Source organism: Cimex lectularius, unplaced genomic scaffold (assembly GCF_000648675.2).
Source record: "Cimex lectularius strain Harlan isolate CLEC.00 unplaced genomic scaffold, Clec_2.1 scaffold287, whole genome shotgun sequence".
Taxonomy (NCBI): Eukaryota; Metazoa; Arthropoda; class Insecta; order Hemiptera; family Cimicidae; genus Cimex; species Cimex lectularius.
The window spans coordinates 221,723-238,970 of record NW_019392990.1 but is presented as its reverse complement, the minus strand read 5'-3'; the positions used below and the strand labels follow the sequence as shown (position 1 = coordinate 238,970).

Below are 17,248 nucleotides of genomic sequence, written 5' to 3'. Positions count from 1 at the left end.
AATTACAGGTTCATCACCCCGCAGACCACATAAAAAATTAAACAATGAAAAAGAATAATTATGCTTTTTAGTTATTACATTCACAATATTATGTATGTTAAAATTGATTAGTGCACCCATCAAATTTATTATTTGTTGACATAAACGACAAAATTTAAATTGGTTTTGCACATGAGGATTTAAAAAAACCATATATAACGTTTCAGTTTTAAAATAAACTTGCGAACGTTTACAAAAATGAATTAAAGACATACGGTGGCCTATTAATTTTATAGCGGTATAATACAATCACAAAAGTGTTGTTGTTTTATTGTTGTTTATATGATTGTTTTATCTAAAAAATAAAGACAGGTCATATAAACTCGACGATTTAATTAATAAAGATCGTTAATGAAAATCCGTATTTCCTTTAAACACAAAAAGTATTGTTGTATCATTGCTACTTGTATACACTTTAAAAATACACATGGCACAATTGGAAGTAGGTAATTTTATTAACAAAATCATCGATACATGTGATAAAAACTTACCAACACAGCTGATCACACACAAAATTTAGCCCATCAAACTTTGGTCAAATTCATTTTAAATTCATGCGTTTTCAATAACAAGGCCTGGCAAAGCCCAGGGGATGTACAACCACAGAAGACAAACTGCCCAAACAAAAAACAGCATCTACAAGCTTTTCGGATCCAATGCTCATCAATCAAGGTATTTTATTTTTTAGAAAGTTCACTAGATCTTCTTTTAACACTACGAGCCATATTGTATACTGTATTTCATTCACAGATTTCCTCAAATTGTACTATCAAACTTTAAACTTCATATATTGTTTTACAATTACGCAATTTTTTCTTTTAAAAAACTATTATGGCGCACATATTGATAGGTGTTTTGTACTGAATCTGCTGTAATAAGTGAGCGGAGATGGTTAATTACATACAGCATACAATGGATGTTTAATGTATGTCCTTTCCTTGTGATCTGGACCGGCATGGAATACAAATTAGAGATTCGAAGGAAATTAGGTAGCGCTCCCTTATCCCCGTCTGCGGTGAATTTAAAACACCAAGATCCAGAAAATGCCATACATCTATCATTATAATTCCCGTCGTACAATGGCCCCAAGTAATGAAATATCACGTAATTTATATACTCCGCGGTAAATTTACAACATTTGACCCAACCATTTGTAATTGCAATTACGTCTTCGAAAATGTAGCTTTACACGTCGATTTCTGAGACTGGTGAGGGAATTCATGCCCAACAGCTTGTAAAATCGGTATGGAAATTAACACAATTATGCAAATATCTTAACTTCCATTTGTAATAGTGCACGATTTTGATCGGGGATTATTTGATTAGGAACATCTTTTGTATCTCTATTAAATCATAGATCCTTTAACGGCAGTTAGTCGATCATTAAAGAATGTTCTAGATATATCGTTATTATTTTATCAATATGTATATTAATATATTTATATATTTATTATTATAAAAGCATAGGTTGAATAAAAAATTCTGAATAAAAAACTATTTAATTTAAAATCACTGTTGTTTTATGAAAATTGTCTTGATCCATATATTCTCGCTTGTCTGTTCAGTTTTCTCATCCTTTAGTCCTCCATTTTATTTCAACGTTTGTAGCACTGGTATTGTCCCTGAACTCAGAACAAAATGTTCGTTCATTAAAACTGGAAAAACTAATTCATTCATTCCATGTTAGGGCTAGATATTTATTCTAAAACGCAAACTAATCCATGCTGTTTTTGTTGTCCTTTGTTTTGCATCCGGCTACTGCAGTATGTATAAAAAACAGGAGACAACAATCTTGTCTTAAGAACGCGTACATGCGATACTTGCCAGACAGGACAATCTAGTACTTGTTAGACGTCCATGCTTGTCTAAAACAGTAAAGCATATCAAAATATAACGCTTTTAAATTATTAAAGATTACAATCTATAATGTGATGACTACAAATTGTTTTCTTCATTAACACTAAGAACAAACTATCGTTCAGTCCTTTTTATTGAGGGTGTTCTAGTATGAGAGAACTGGTGCTATCTCTATTTCACTGCATCTCACTCACTCATTCTCTCTCTCTCTCTCTCTCTCTCTCTCTCTCCCATATTTCTCCTTCCCGCTCTACAACACGAAATATTACATAAAACTATGTAAAAATATCAAAGATTTCCAGAATAGTCTTAAAAATCACCTCTTATTAAGTTATGATTGATGACATTCGCTGTCTTAAATTTATCTTCTTTTGTTGTTTTGTTTTGTTTTATTTTGTTATATTACTATTTAGTGACTAGAAGTTTTATTTTTATATTTATATTGACAATTTATAATTCATGATTTATACCGAATTGTATTGAAAAAGTATTTTTATTCACTTATTTTATAAGTAATTTACTCTTTAATTGCTCAATTATTCGATAAATTAGAATATTTATTTCAATAGGCAATTTGAAGAAAATACGTATGTAGTGCAATTTAAAACGAATAGATCTAACATACTGACCACAAAAATCATGTTATTCGAAGTAATTAATGTTTAATAAATTAGAAGTAATGTAAATTTAGTAATAATTGTATTTCACATTAGATGTAAGAATCATCCTTGAGACCAAATCTAGTGTGAAGGGTAAATTGATAAATTAAGCGATCATCATCATCATCATCTAGATTTATAAATATGTGGCTCCCTCTCGATTTCTCTCTCTCTCTCTCACTCTCTCTCTCTCTCTCTCTCTCTCTCACTCACTCACTCTCTCTCTTTATCTCTCTCTCTATCTATCTATCTCTCTCACTCACTCTCTCTCTCTCTCTTTCTCTCTCTCTCTTTCTCTCTCTCTCTTTCTCTCTCTCCCTCTCTCTCTCACTCTCTCTCTCACTCTCTCTCTCTATCTATCTATCTCTATCTCCATCTCTATCTATCTATCTATGTTTCTCGCTATCTCTCTCTCTATCTAACTATCTCTATCTATCTATTTCTCTATCTATCTATCTACCCACTTTTCTAGCTGTCTCTCTCTCCATCTGTCTATCTACTTCTGTTTTACTTCCTATATTTATTTATCTATATATATATGCCTACCCATCCCTGTCACTCTCTCGATTTATCTACCTCTTTCTTTTTGAAGTGCTTGATGTATCAACCACCTTTCTACTCACGACTACTCTAGGTCACGGTATTGTCTCGATGAAAAAGCAAATTCAGTTTAGGTTGGAATAATGTTACAGTCCTCAGCAATGTTGGGAGTGAGTCTAGTTTTTCGACTTTGTCTAGTTTCTCAAAAAACCAAACAAATTGATCTAACTTTCCAGGATAACGAGATATGAATAGATAAAGAATGTCAAATGGCTAGATACTGATGTGATGTTTTTAACGGTTTTTTGACCCTGAAGCAGTTCAAACGGTTTTTAATTTAGACCACTTGTTTCAGGTTATACGCAAAAACTATTTCCGCACATTGTTTGTTGGTAAAACAAAATCTGCTAAAAGCAATTTTCTCTCTCTGAATCATTAAAGCGAGATACAGCTTGTGCCAATTTTGGTATTGGATAGATTTTTGATTCATGAGAAACTTTACAAAAGATTCGTGGTGTTTTTCTCAAAAACGACCACATTAAAACGTGGGGGGGGCAGAAGTTAAACTTAACCTGATCCATTGAATATAATATGCAAAGGAGTTTCTGTTTAGGACCAGTTTCCTTCACAACTTACAAGCTTCACTTAAATATTTGGTAGATGATTGTTTCAGTATTACAGTTGCGTTGCGTAAAAGAATTAAAGATGTACTTGTCTGATGCACCGTAGACATGCATGTGCGGCAATAGCGGAGAATGCATGTAACATGCCGAGTAAAACCTAAAAAAATTCTCCAGTCTTTTTATTTTCAACGACTTTCATCCACGCTAGCGGTTCCGAGTTTGTCCCGGCTTTTAGGATTTTATTTGAGAATAATTTAATAATTAAAAAATATATTGTAAAGTGGTTTGATTTCTCGTCTAGGACCCACTAGAGAGATGGATGTTAAGCACTTCTATATTTTCATCTTTTATTTTTACTTTCTTTTTTTTCTAGATTAAAAAAGGAATTCAAATTTCAAAAACCGCCTCTTGGAGGCTGATTGCGGGGGATTTTAAGGCCTCAATGTCATGGTCGGTAGCACTCCTACGGCAGTAAAAAGACACATGCCGTCACCGACGCGCGAGGACCGAAAGCAGAGTACAAGGCCTAAACCACCAAGCACTCCAGGAAAACAACAAGCCAGCAAACACAGCACTAGCGAGTGAGTATCAAAAAGTAAGTTTTCAAACATCAATTAACATCTCATCAGTGACATTTCCTTGACACAGATCATATGGTTCCAAGGTACAAATAAGCAACGAAGAACTAGAGAAACTCCAACAAAAGGGTTACACGGTCGAGAAGCCTTTGTCGCAAGGATGTTCCGGCCGGATTTACCTTATGACCTACAGGCCTCCGCACAAGAAGAACGCCCCGGCCACGAAAATGGCTGTCAAAGTTATAGACAGGGCGATGATAGGGGAAAAGTTTCTCAAGAAATTCTTGCCGAGGGAGATCGCCATTTTAGCAGAACTCAACAACCCCCACTGCGTTCAAGTTTATTCAATTATGGAAGTCAATATGAAAAGCTTCTTCTTCATGAGGTATGACATCTCTATTTACAGATGCTATTAACTTCAAAAAGCCGATATTGGAATACTTTCCAAGAATAAAGACAAACATAAATTAATATAAAGTTTCTGTAAGATTAATAATCTTCAATTTCACACTTCAAAGAAGTAATTACAATGTAAATTGAAGTTGCTAAATTGCTCCTCAAATTTAAAAAAAAACTCGCACAATTTATCACTAAATGTCTTATTAATCAAAATAATATATCATTCTTTTACTTAACAAAATATCTCACACGTAGTATAACACAGTTGGCCTTATTTCATTATTTCATAACATAATTTTTTTTTTCTATATACTTTCTACTACGTATTACTTTTTAATTTCTGTTTTAAAAAGATGTTACGTCCAAGGAATAAAGTTATTAGCTTGAAATATCACTTTTTTTTATTCTGAAACTTTAGAACCCATTTATATTTACGACCATCTACCAAATACTTAAGAACAAATTCTACACCAAAATTGTCAATCAATAAATGTGTACGTATAAAATTTTAATTTTTATTCAATTAATTAATCTTTATGTAAGGTATTGGTTGAGATAACAAGTCAGCGTCACGAGCGGGATTCGAACCCAAGACCATCTGCTAAATACGCCTCTGCTCTACCACATGAGCTATCGTGTCTTCGATCCACACGGACACTAACTTCCCATCTAATTCCATTAGAGTCCGACTGGATCAAAGTCATGATAGCTCATGTGGTAGAGCAGAGGCGTATTTAACCTAAGGAAGATGACTTTTTTATCTCAATCAATACCTTACATAAAGATTAATTAATTAAAAGATGATATTTGGTCAATCGGACCACGAAATCTAATGAAATTAATTTTGATGTTAGGACGGGTGTAGCTGTGAGATATTTATATATTGATAAGCCTATCTTCGATCCTTCCTTTTGTCTAATAAGCAGTGATTTATAAATTCAAAGAGATGCAATCTTCAGCCAATGGATACAATTGTTTGTACGCGTACTTTCAATGTATTTACATCATTCAGCTCAATGACGAAAGTAGATCGTTTTTGTACCAGATGAAAAAAAATGAAAGTTTGAAATTGGGTTGGTAAATTGTTCTGGACTTCTTGCACTTTATACCTTTTAAAAAGTTACAGAATTATAAAGCTTTTTATTACCCTGATAGTGAATCAGTGTTGTGGCCAGTAATGTAAGAGGTATCTCAATTGACATGCTTGTGCCCCACAAAACAATGATGATGATGTTGACCGCAAAGTTAAACGTCGACAGTAGACATACAAACTCATATCCATTGACTAATGATTGTCTCTGTTTTCATGTATTTATCAACGGTATATCTAACGCTGAGGAAGGTCAAATATAGGCCGTAATCTTGGCAATACATCAATATCTCACAGCTGACTGAAGACAATTCTGACACAATCCTCATACCAATCCTAACAATTTCCTGGTCAATAACATCGATTTTTTTCAAAGTTTTTTAACATAACCAAAAAATTCAGAGGTGAGATTAATTTTAAACCTTTTTTTAAATTATCAATAAAAGTGTCATAGTACTGAAGATTAGGGGGTATATTTTAAAAAGCTCGACGAAGGAACTGTTGTTTGTTTTTGTTTTCTTGTTTTTCTTTCAAAATGGCATAAGCTCTGATAAAATATTTATAATAAATTAATACTGAACGCTGATCTTTAATTATATTTTAAAAACAGTTTATAAATAATCATGGTAGCTCAAGTGGTAAGAGCAGCGGCGAATTGAGCAAAGGTCGGTCGAATCTCGCTCGCAGCACTAACTTTTTCATTTCAACCAAGACCTTACATAAAAAGAATAATTAATTGAAAGAAGCAATTTGGTCAACAGACCTCTAAACATAATGGATTTATAAATAATTCTTATGTAAATAATGTTACTCAAATCTCATGAAGTTTTTAATTTGTCTGCAAAACCCCTGATTGTTATTCTATTAATTATACTGTTACAAAACTAACCACCAATTAATTAGAAAGCCAATTTTTCATTTTCATAACAAAACATTTACAATTGATAAACTAAAAGATGTTTTTCTTGTGGCAGATTTGCTGAAAATGGTGATTTGTTGGACTACTTGACTACAAGGGGCGCAGTCGACGAAACACACGCGAGGCTCTGGATTCGTCAGCTTCTTCTTGCCCTGGACTACCTCCACCACAAGTCGATAGCACATCGAGACATCAAATGCGAAAACATACTCGTGACGGAAAATCTCAACGTAAAACTGGCGGACTTCGGTTTCGCCAGGTGAGCAATTTGGACAAACGATAAAATAAAAATATTTTTTAAAAAAACAGAACCGTGATAACGTTGTTTTTTAAAGGAGTTGGGTCGGCCCCGACGGCAAAGATTTGCTCTCGGAGACGTACTGCGGATCCCTTTCTTATGCCGCGCCTGAAATTTTGATCGGAAAGCCCTACTGTCCGAAAAGGGTGGACGTTTGGTCCATGGGTGTCGTCCTGTTCATTATGTTCAATCTTGCAAAGCCCTTCGCTCAGACAGTTCCAGCATCGGCTTTGCAAGCCCAGTTGGCCAGAAATTACAGGTGAGCTTTGATATTTTGACTTTTGATATTTTCCCTTCAACCTATTATGTAAGTTGACCATCTCAAATGTTTAAAAAGGTTGTAGAACAAAACCACATATTTCAAATGAAAGTAAAAATTTGTTTTCCCTTTGCAAGTATTTTGATGAAACTCGAAGGAAATTGGATAACCACCTGTCAGGGATTATAATCTCTGAAAAATTCTAGATCCCAAAAGAAATATAACAATACTTTTTCTCGATAAGGGTAAATCTGCAAAAAGGAGGTGACTTATTATTATTGTTTTTACTGTAATATGTAATAAAAACAGCATTTTTTGGTACATTTATTTGAAATGAATTTGAAAATTACATAATTTCATCATGCTTGTCCACACGAATCTGTGATATAAGGAAATTATAATAATTTTCAATTTTAAAATAAATAAATAAAAATTAATTTTGTTTTGTTTAATGTACAACTTTTGTATTGCTCAGAAATTGAACAGACTAAATTAATAATTAATAATGCCTTTCTAAAAAAAATAAAATTAAAACGGTTTATTGAATAACGTTTTATGTTGGCAATGAATAATCATTTCCGAAATTGGTTGAATATAATATTTTTCTGAGATAGTTGATGAACTCATAACATGTTAGAAAAAATGTACGTCTGTAACTGTAATTGAGTAATGAAACATGTAGTCCCTCTGTCGAGTTTCATCAAAGGCAATTTTGGTGGTTAAATCAAATTTGAAGTTTTGAATAGACTCAGTCGGCAGCGAATTAACTGGAAGAAATATTTGGTTTTGTTTCAGATGGTCTCCGAGAGGTGTGAGAAATGCGAGCATAAGCTGCAAAGCTTTTGTATCGATGATGCTGGAGCCGCAGGCCCAGAGGAGGCCGACTGCAGCAGATCTGCTAACGGAGAGGTGGATGATGGAAGACGTTGATATTATCCGTCTTCTTCCCCACGACCCGACCACCTACAAACTCCATCCCAACGAATAGCCCAGTGATTTTTGTCGAATAATAACTTCGAGCGTATTTGCCGAACCAGTGGACTCGTTTTGTGCCGTGTGTGGTTTGAAAATTTCCGATGGTTTCAGGTGGAATTCGCGTGGTGCGCGCGTGAGCGGAAATGCTAAAGCATTTGTCGCCTCGATGCTAGAGCCGAAGAACACCGTCAGACCTTACCCTTCTCAACTTCTTGTCGAGATGTGGATGAATGACGATCCTGAAATTCTGAAGCATCTTCCTTACACACCCAAGTAAGGACGGGAGTCGAGTATGGTTGCTGAATATCATCGGAAAAGTAAATAGCAGGAAAACCGTTTTAAAACATATTGTCGTCATTTTTAATAATAAAAATATTTTAATTCGTTCATTTTTTCTACACTTACTCATAATGTGCACATTTACAAATTTAATAAAGGTCGTTAATGCGCGGTGGTTAAAAAATAAATAAAAAATCAATTGTTTGAGGAGAAAAAGTACATATATAGATAAATCCACGACTGTTAGAAAATCTGCCGATTAATTTTGTTTGTCATTTTGATCGGATGTTTTCCTTCTGTGAATTGCAGTTTGTCAGTATTGATCATCCCCGACCAAATATTCTCGCTATTTGTCCCCAATCAGGCGCGTTTAGAATTACGACATCTTGGGTGGAAATCGCATTACCTCCCTTTATGTAGCTTCCGGTCTTGTTCGGGGTGTATGTCCGTACCGATAACTTTTTTTCAGGCACGAAACTCCGTCCAGATTTTCTTTTGTATGTTTAAAAGTGAATCCTAGTCGATTCACTTCTATTCGCTTACAACGTTAGTGTAAACAATATTGGAAATGTAAAAAGAAATGATAAAAAAATGAGTTATTTTGTGCTATCACTTTTTCTTTGAACTTGAGTGCTTACACAACCTCATGAAATTAATTTTCATAAATCGATAAATTTGTTATTCAGTTCTAATGTGAATAGAAACAGTAAGAAAAGTCAGGTAAATGCATAAAATGCCAAATGTTCAATATTTACGGTAATTATTTATATAGCTAACGAAGCCCTGTTATTACCAATAATGATAACAAAATCTGTTAACGATTAAAAAAATCAACAAAAGAAATGCACAAAATGCAATTTTATCATGTTACAATTAAATGTTTTTTCCTTTCTTTACATGCGAAGAAATAAAACTAATAAATAAATTTTTCTTTAATTTTATTACAAATAAAAAATGGTAGCTATTATTACCATCATCAAATATGCTAAAAGTGATCTATTTTTGGATGTCAGTGACCACAACGTTTGGAGGCAGATCAACAGTTCGAGGCTGATGGGTTCGAATCCCAGCGGCCCGGAATTGTAACTAACAAACGAGTTTTTCAAAAACAATTCTCCGGGCATTGAATTTTTTTAATGATGATTTTTATAAGATGACATTGACATAGTTGTTATTTCGCTGTAATCTCTAACCCTAACATTCCTTTAGTCCTACCCCGAAAATAGTTATGATCATTGTATCATCATCATCATCATCATCATGCTAAAGGCTAGTATATAGGCAAATCGCCTGTAGACTTTTTTTGAACAAATTCAAGATGACCTAGAACCTTTTCGCACGTCCACACCTGCACAGCTCAGTTAAACTAGTCCGCGATAATGTGACGAGCGAGATAGCGGCCTGCGGCTTTGCTACTTGTGCAGTTTTAATTTTGATCAAAAGAGGAAAATTAATCGTAAACGTTGGTGGACGAGGAACGTTTTGGCAGACGGTCCTACATTAGGATTGACTCTTCTGGAAAAAGTAAAATTCGAAGATAGTTCATGCCTCAGAAATTTTACCCGGCTAGAAAACCACGGATTTTGAAAATTTGCTTCTTATGACCAATGAAGAAACAAGATTCAGAGCAGCCATTCCAGCGCCTCTCTGTTGTTGATTTTGCGCAACATATCTCAAATTTTCAATCCGAGCTGGGAGACCCTAGACATGAGATTTTTATCAGATTTGTTCCCGATATGTCAATCGCAGAACTTTGTCTATAGAAACGGGTTGCTCGATTTTATCTACGAGTGTGTACTAGCGTTAACAATCATAGATCTCTTACCGTCTATTGGTGTGAGGTTCCCTTCCTACATATCTCCTTCATCCTTCCCTAACTTCCGCAAGTGTTTTCGGTCACTCCAAGCAATTCTTCTTTTTTCACACGCCACCTTCGTACTATTTTCTCACTTCCCCCGCGGCCAACCTCTCCCCACTGACCCTTAACCCGTTCTTACTGGGTTGTACTCCCAGGCTGGTCGTTATTGTGGTATTACGCATTCTGTTTCTTTTTCCAGGACTCCGATGAGTATGTGAGTATTGAATGCAATGTACACTTATATATTGGCCCTTTGGAGACCTCTCTGCTGTTGAGGAACTCCTTTCTAACCAAACTGAACAACCTACTAGCGGCACATATCCTCTCCCCCACCTCTACTCATACCAATCCGTCATTACTGAGGTGCGCTCCAAAGTACCTAAAGCTGGTTACTACCTACCTACTCTACATTTTGCCTCTCTTATCCTAGGATCCTAGGATAGTACCCTGTGCTGCATTTTACCTATCCTCATTACATTCGTCTTTTCCTTACTAATTACCACATTAACTTTCACCAATTCGTTTCTAATGTTTATGGATAAGGACTCAGTCATTATTAGCCAATATTGGCAGATCATCAGCGAACGCTAATGGAAAACTTGGCTTGGGCCATATGCATGTAGCCCACATAAAAGCTGTGTATTTGTAGCTTGTCAGCTTTCATAACTTTATCGGTAAATTCATTACTCTTTCACTATCACAAAGAGGAGCCGGCTCAAGTTTCACTCCTCACGGATTCCGTAACTTGTCGTTTTATGCTGCGCAGTTCTTACCACATTCATGTTTTCCTTTTTCTTACATTACCACTAATATGTTTTCCTTCTTTACTCTATCGAATACCTAAACCAAATCTACAAAATACACTGGTACCTCCCTTACCTTTTCAATAACCTTCTTCAAAATTTGTCGCAACATAAAAATTAGGTCCTGGTTACTTCTTCCGGTTATGAATCACTATAGTGATTCTCATCCAAATCTTGTGCCACGACTCTCCTGATTTCTATTTCTAATCCAATAGTTGAAATGGATGGTTCTACTCACAGACTGGTTTTGCAGTGACCCGGATTTCAAACAGTAAATTCTGACATCAAGACGTTGCAAGTGATCTAAATGTAGGTTTTCCACTCTGATTGTAAGAAACGATTGGTGGATAACATGCAATGTTTGCGAATATAGATTCGTCCTTTTTAACTGTTTAACCCATCCTAAATTAATCCTACTCTTATCTTAACTCAACATAAATTTGGTTATATTTAAACTCATATAACCATTCCTAACCTAGCGTAATCTTACCCAACCAATTACATTCCCTGTTACGCGAAATCGTAGACACAAAACAATGTGTATTTCTGACGCACAAACATATTAAAGTCAAAAGAAGACACAGGAAAGCAATTCTTAAAAATAGTAATTACTAACAACTTTGAGAACTGTGATAGCCGAGTAGTTATTGAATCAGACTCTCTAAGCTAGCAGATTTGTGGGTTCGATTCTCACCGTCGCCCCTGAAATTCCCGACGCTGTCCTTACCCCAAAAATATTCTGGTCATTGTTTGGTACTTTCAACTCTTTATTTTAATTATTTAAATGAAAATTTTACGAGTTATGTTTGGTTTTGGTTTACAATTATAAAATCATGCTTCGTAAAGTATTATTCAATTATTATTATTTTTAAGAACAAAAATATTTTTTCTGACATACCAGCTTCCATTATTTTATTATAAAATTGTATTAAGAAATCACAAATAGAATTTTATATATTTCGGATTTTTCTTAAATTTAATAACTTTCGCAGAAATTTGCAACTTTTGGAAAATATAATAAAATAACAGAAGACGAAATAAATTTTAAAAATTTAACGTACTAATCATTTAATTATTTGTACAGAGTATTAATTATTGGTTATAATAATAAAAACCTTATCGCATTAACATCATTATCATTGATTAATTATCATTTCTTGTGCTATTGTGTTTTTACTAATATGAAATTAATCTTTGCGAAATTGTTTAAATTATTCTTCTGTACAAGAAAATAAAAACAAAAAGAGATTTCAGTTCCTAATAAATATAGAATATCAAAGGAAAACCATTGCAGATTTGTCTGTAGGATATCACATTTACGTAACAATGTTGGAAAGAGGGCAACTAGGCCCCGACCATACCCATGAAAGTTATATAAGAAATGTATACAGCATGGCATAAATGCATTTACGGAATTGGAATACGATAAAGCCAGTGGGCTATCTGTTTTTACAACCCTGTTCTGCCCTATTGGTGAGGGTGAGAGGGAAAGGACGAGGAAATTAAAGAAGCTTTCTGGAACTTAAAATTGAATTAAAGCACAACTTCCGTGTCAAGATAACGTCGGAAATCTTGATAAGTCTGTTAATGGAGGCTTAATTAGGCTCAAGGTTCGCTACGTGACCCAACTCTTATCTGGGGCTTACCGTACGCTAAAGGAAATCAAATTTGCCCAATCTTCGGTAATTGAATTGTAAAAAAATGAGTTAAGTTGCTTGAATCAATATGTTATTCACAAAAAAATATTTAACCGTACAAATCTACTAATAGTCATATCAAGCTATTAGCAATTTCAAAACTCCATGCAACATTCGTCTAAAACTGCATTTACTATTAATAAAAAAATAGTAGAAGTAGCGACGAACAAATATATTCATTTTACCGTGTTCAGATGTGATAAAAGCCTGTCCAATTTAATAATTACCATTAAAAAATGAAAGAAACCAATGAAACTCACTTCCATAAAATGGAAAATGAACTTATTCCCTTGAAAAACAACGCACTTCTAGCAGGATGCTTTTCCACAAAAAATGTTGTACTTAATAACTAGTGCAATTTTCATTGATTCATGCACTCACAGATTTAGGTTAATCGAGTTACAACGTAGTATGACAGTCGATCCAGGGACAATTCGTTCCAGTGATGGTTCTACCAGTATTGATTCGTGGCCATTGTCAATCATAGTCAAACTGTAAAAGATTTACTGTTTCTGCGTATTCATCAACTGACTAATAATATAAGAAATTAAAACCGTTATACTTAATTGCCTGGCGTGAAAGCATAAAAAAGTTTATGTTGCTTCTGAAAAAAAATAAACAAAACATTATAAATATTAATATAGCACCGAAATAATATCGAAAGAAACAACTAGAAAGCTTTCAAACACGTATGTACATGCAAGCTCACAAATCAACTCATACAAAACAACAAAACGCGCAAATAAGATGCAGTTTAATTAAAATGGGCAAAATTGTAGAAATAATTATCAGTGATGATCGCAAATAGCAGTATCCTAAAGAATTAACGGATTGCATGGCTCCATATAGTGAGCGTGTATGAAAGCCGCGAGTTAAAATAGTGTTTGAGCTCCATTGATCTCATTTTCCAGTAAACAAGGAGGTTTTAATTTACTTAGTACCTAGTAGCACGCATATAGCTTGAGATGGTGGTGCCTATTGTATATATTGATATTGAATTTATTTATTAGCGTGAATGTATTGTTTGGGAGGGCCGGTGGTGTAATATTGAATATGCCATCGACCCTCAATTAGATTTGTTGTAGTCTTTCCTTATTTAATAAACACCTTTCTGTGTGTAATCTGAGAATATGTGTGAGTAGAACCATCATTTACAAAAAGTAAAAAAAAATAATCTGTTATTCATAGACAAAATAAATTTATTTCATTGTTTTGTTGGTTATACTACCATAAACGCCAGGCTTGTACAAACTACATTACTAAAAATATTTTAACATTCAGATAATTTGATCCTTTCATACTTATCCAACATAAGAATAAGAGGCACATTAATAGGCACAAATATCGGTGGTTAAAAGATTTTAGTTAAAAAAATCCCTCCTTTCATTTCACTTTCAAAGATAACCACGTAAACACTCTTTCGATTTGACAATAAATTAAGATAAAGTTAGCTTTTGTATCTGATCAAAAGAAAATTTATGTTACACAAATATACGTCAAAAAACAAATCTATACTTTTCCTTGGTAATATATTTAATCTGACATATTTTACTCAGAAATGAATGTAAATGATGAAATGTATGTGAACGTATGAATAAAAATAATCATGCAATGATATCATATATGTACATTCATGCTCCTACGCTACGGACAAATATATGTTTATGTATTTTATATATTTTTAAAAATATTTTTGCATCTGTATAATAAGTTTTTACAGAAGTATAATAACCCTGTAAGACGTTTTTTTAAAATATCAATTTATACTTTATGATTAAACATTTTGAATAGTAAATAAGTTGATAACTTTTCGACATCATCTTTTTATTTTGAGCATTTTAAAACTTCCGTAGTTTTGAATGTCGAGGAACATTTTTTTCTAAACATACATAACCACTCTCTTTCACTCACCACACACACTCACTCTCTCTCTCTCTCTCTCTCTCTCTCTCTCTCTCTCTCTCTCTCTCTCTCNCACACATATATATATATATATATACAAAAGGACGCTTTGAAAAAGTTACCTAATTTCCCCTCGGCAAAAGGCTAAAGTTGAGGACGGCTCGGGAGGACACGGTTAATTACTCATGTGGTCGATTAACGAAACAGGGCCACCTCAATTTTGTAGTTTTGCCCCGGAGTCAAATACTCTCCGTCACAAGACTTCCGACCTTAACGAGAAATTATTCCCTGATGTTTCAACTAGCGCAAGAAAAGCGAGACTAGGCGGAACCCGCAACGCCCGGTTTAACCACTACTTGCATAATATATATATATGACAACCACTAATATTATGATTTAAGGAAAGTATTTCTTATATTCGAAGAATAATATTCTCATAAATTTATACTAAATTTACAAAAATTAATATTTATACCTGAAGTTGCATCCGTCAAATCTTAAATTGGAAATAATACCTGGAACAATAAAAATAATATTATTAATCAAACAATCCTTTTTTTTTAATATATACATCAATCTATAAGAAAATGTGTGGTGATTAGTGATTGTTAATCGATAATTATTCAGAAATCGTGAGATGCGGTCTGGTGTGATGTTGGTTTCAGAAAAAACATTTTCTTTATCGTGCCAACGTTTCGATCTTTATTGAGATCATTTTCATTGAGGGCACTCTCAACACGACACGCAAGAATGGCACAATTACACAGAAGACAAACACTTTGAGCCCTGAAGATGATCTCAATAAAGATCGAAACGTTGGCACGATAAAGAAAATGTTTTTCTGAAANGAGATACCCGATGCTGCTTGCCAAAGCTGACTCCCACCCGAATCCGGCAATTGCACAAATTCCAGGGAATATGCCTCCACCCCGCCAACAAAGACGGCTAAAAAGAAAGCATCATACGGACTACAGATTGTAAATATGTGTTAATGTAAATAAGTGCTAGTGTAAACGTGCGCCTGACGTTATGATTATAGATAAAAACAAAAAAGTAGGTTAATTTATTTATTAATGAGATATTTATTTATCTCAAATTATTATACTCCAGTTAATAATTGTGTGGACTGCCATAGGGCAGGACCCACCCTCAAATGCTATGTTAGTCACACTTTTTGAGTGTGCTGTATATCAGTATTTATTAGCAAAACATAATGTGTATGTACACAAGAGTTAAATAAAATAATTAATTTAAAAAAAATTACGGTAAAGATCATGTAAATTATGTACTATTTAGCTGTTTATATTTTATTTTATTTAATATGTCGAAAATTCATCAAAAAAACGTTATAATCAAAAATATATTGTACATATTAACACAAGTTTTATCAGATTAGCCTTGTGGTTTCGTTTCCACTACTAATAACCAAAAATAACTTAGCATGTAAGAATATTTAATTTGTCGCCGAAACACAACACACCGAGCGATGATAGAAGTAAAATGGTTAGGAAAGTCCAAACAATTGCTGATGTGAATACTGGAGTAGAAAAATTGTCTTTGGTGGTAATCAAAAGGTAGAACAAAATAGCGAGCATGTGAGAGTGAAAGGGGGGAGAAAGGGGAGGAATAAAGATAGATAAAGAAATAAACAGAAAGAGAGAAAGAAATAGCAAGAAATGTATTCTGCAATTAAAAAAAGGATAGAGTGTTATGACTAATTTTATTTGAAAATAGAAAAGACAGATAGATTAATCGAGAGTTATGTAGGGTAGACGATAGATAAGAATATTTATATAGATAAATACATAGACAAGTTGGTAGATAGTGGATCTCTCTCTCTCTCTCTCTCTNCTCTCTCTCTCTCTCTCTCTCTCTCTCTCTCTCTCTCTCTCTCTCTTTCTCTTTCAATTATTATAAAAAGAATTATAAAAAACGTCATTTTAAATGCAGTTTGAGAATAAGTAAGAGTAGTTTTTTTTTTTTGTTTTTTTTTTAATGAGAAACAATACAAAATAGGTATGTATCATGGTTTTTGTATTGTCATTATGTCATGGAAAATAGTAAAAATTGTGTATTTTAACAAATCATCAATTATTAAAATTGATAAATTATAGTATTTGTCATAAAGTTTAGAATAATAGTGTAGATTACAGATATCTCCAATACACATATTTATAGTAACATGTAACTTATGAAAATTTTTATATGAAAGATTAAAAATTACTGCAAGGCCGTATGTTATATTTGGAAGCTTAGTGCATTTTTGGGCTTTTTGGATAAATTGTTAATATTAAATAGTTTTTTAATTGATAAACAATAGAATGTATTCTACGCTTTATCCATATGTATATTACAGGTTAAATATTTATCTATTACTAAGTCTAGAATGTTTATTTCGTTGATTAAAGCAATATACTACCATCAATTTTGATTTCTACAATATTCACTTTCTATAAATTTAAAAACTGTTTGT

At 33.5% G+C, this 17,248-nt stretch overlaps 1 protein-coding gene across 6 annotated transcripts; it reads left to right on the top strand.

Moving 5' to 3' along the window:
• The first annotated feature begins 441 nt into the window (after positions 1 to 441).
• Positions 442 to 8,625, top strand: LOC106670305 (testis-specific serine/threonine-protein kinase 1-like). Of its 6 annotated transcripts, none has more exons than XM_014400500.2 (6): positions 442 to 711; positions 4,092 to 4,299; positions 4,367 to 4,681; positions 6,760 to 6,963; positions 7,040 to 7,261; positions 8,348 to 8,625. In XM_014400500.2, exons 2-6 carry the CDS (start codon positions 4,166 to 4,168, stop codon positions 8,511 to 8,513), a joined length of 1,041 nt encoding a protein of 346 aa, XP_014255986.1. In that variant the 5' UTR covers positions 442 to 711; positions 4,092 to 4,165; the 3' UTR covers positions 8,514 to 8,625. The 6 variants fall into 6 exon arrangements, with proteins under 6 accessions (XP_014255986.1, XP_014255985.1, XP_014255987.1 ...); XM_014400499.2 differs by having other exon boundaries at positions 443 to 711; positions 8,057 to 8,625; XM_014400501.2 differs by having other exon boundaries at positions 486 to 711; positions 4,348 to 4,681; positions 8,057 to 8,625.
• Positions 8,626 to 17,248: the final 8,623 nt, after the last annotated feature.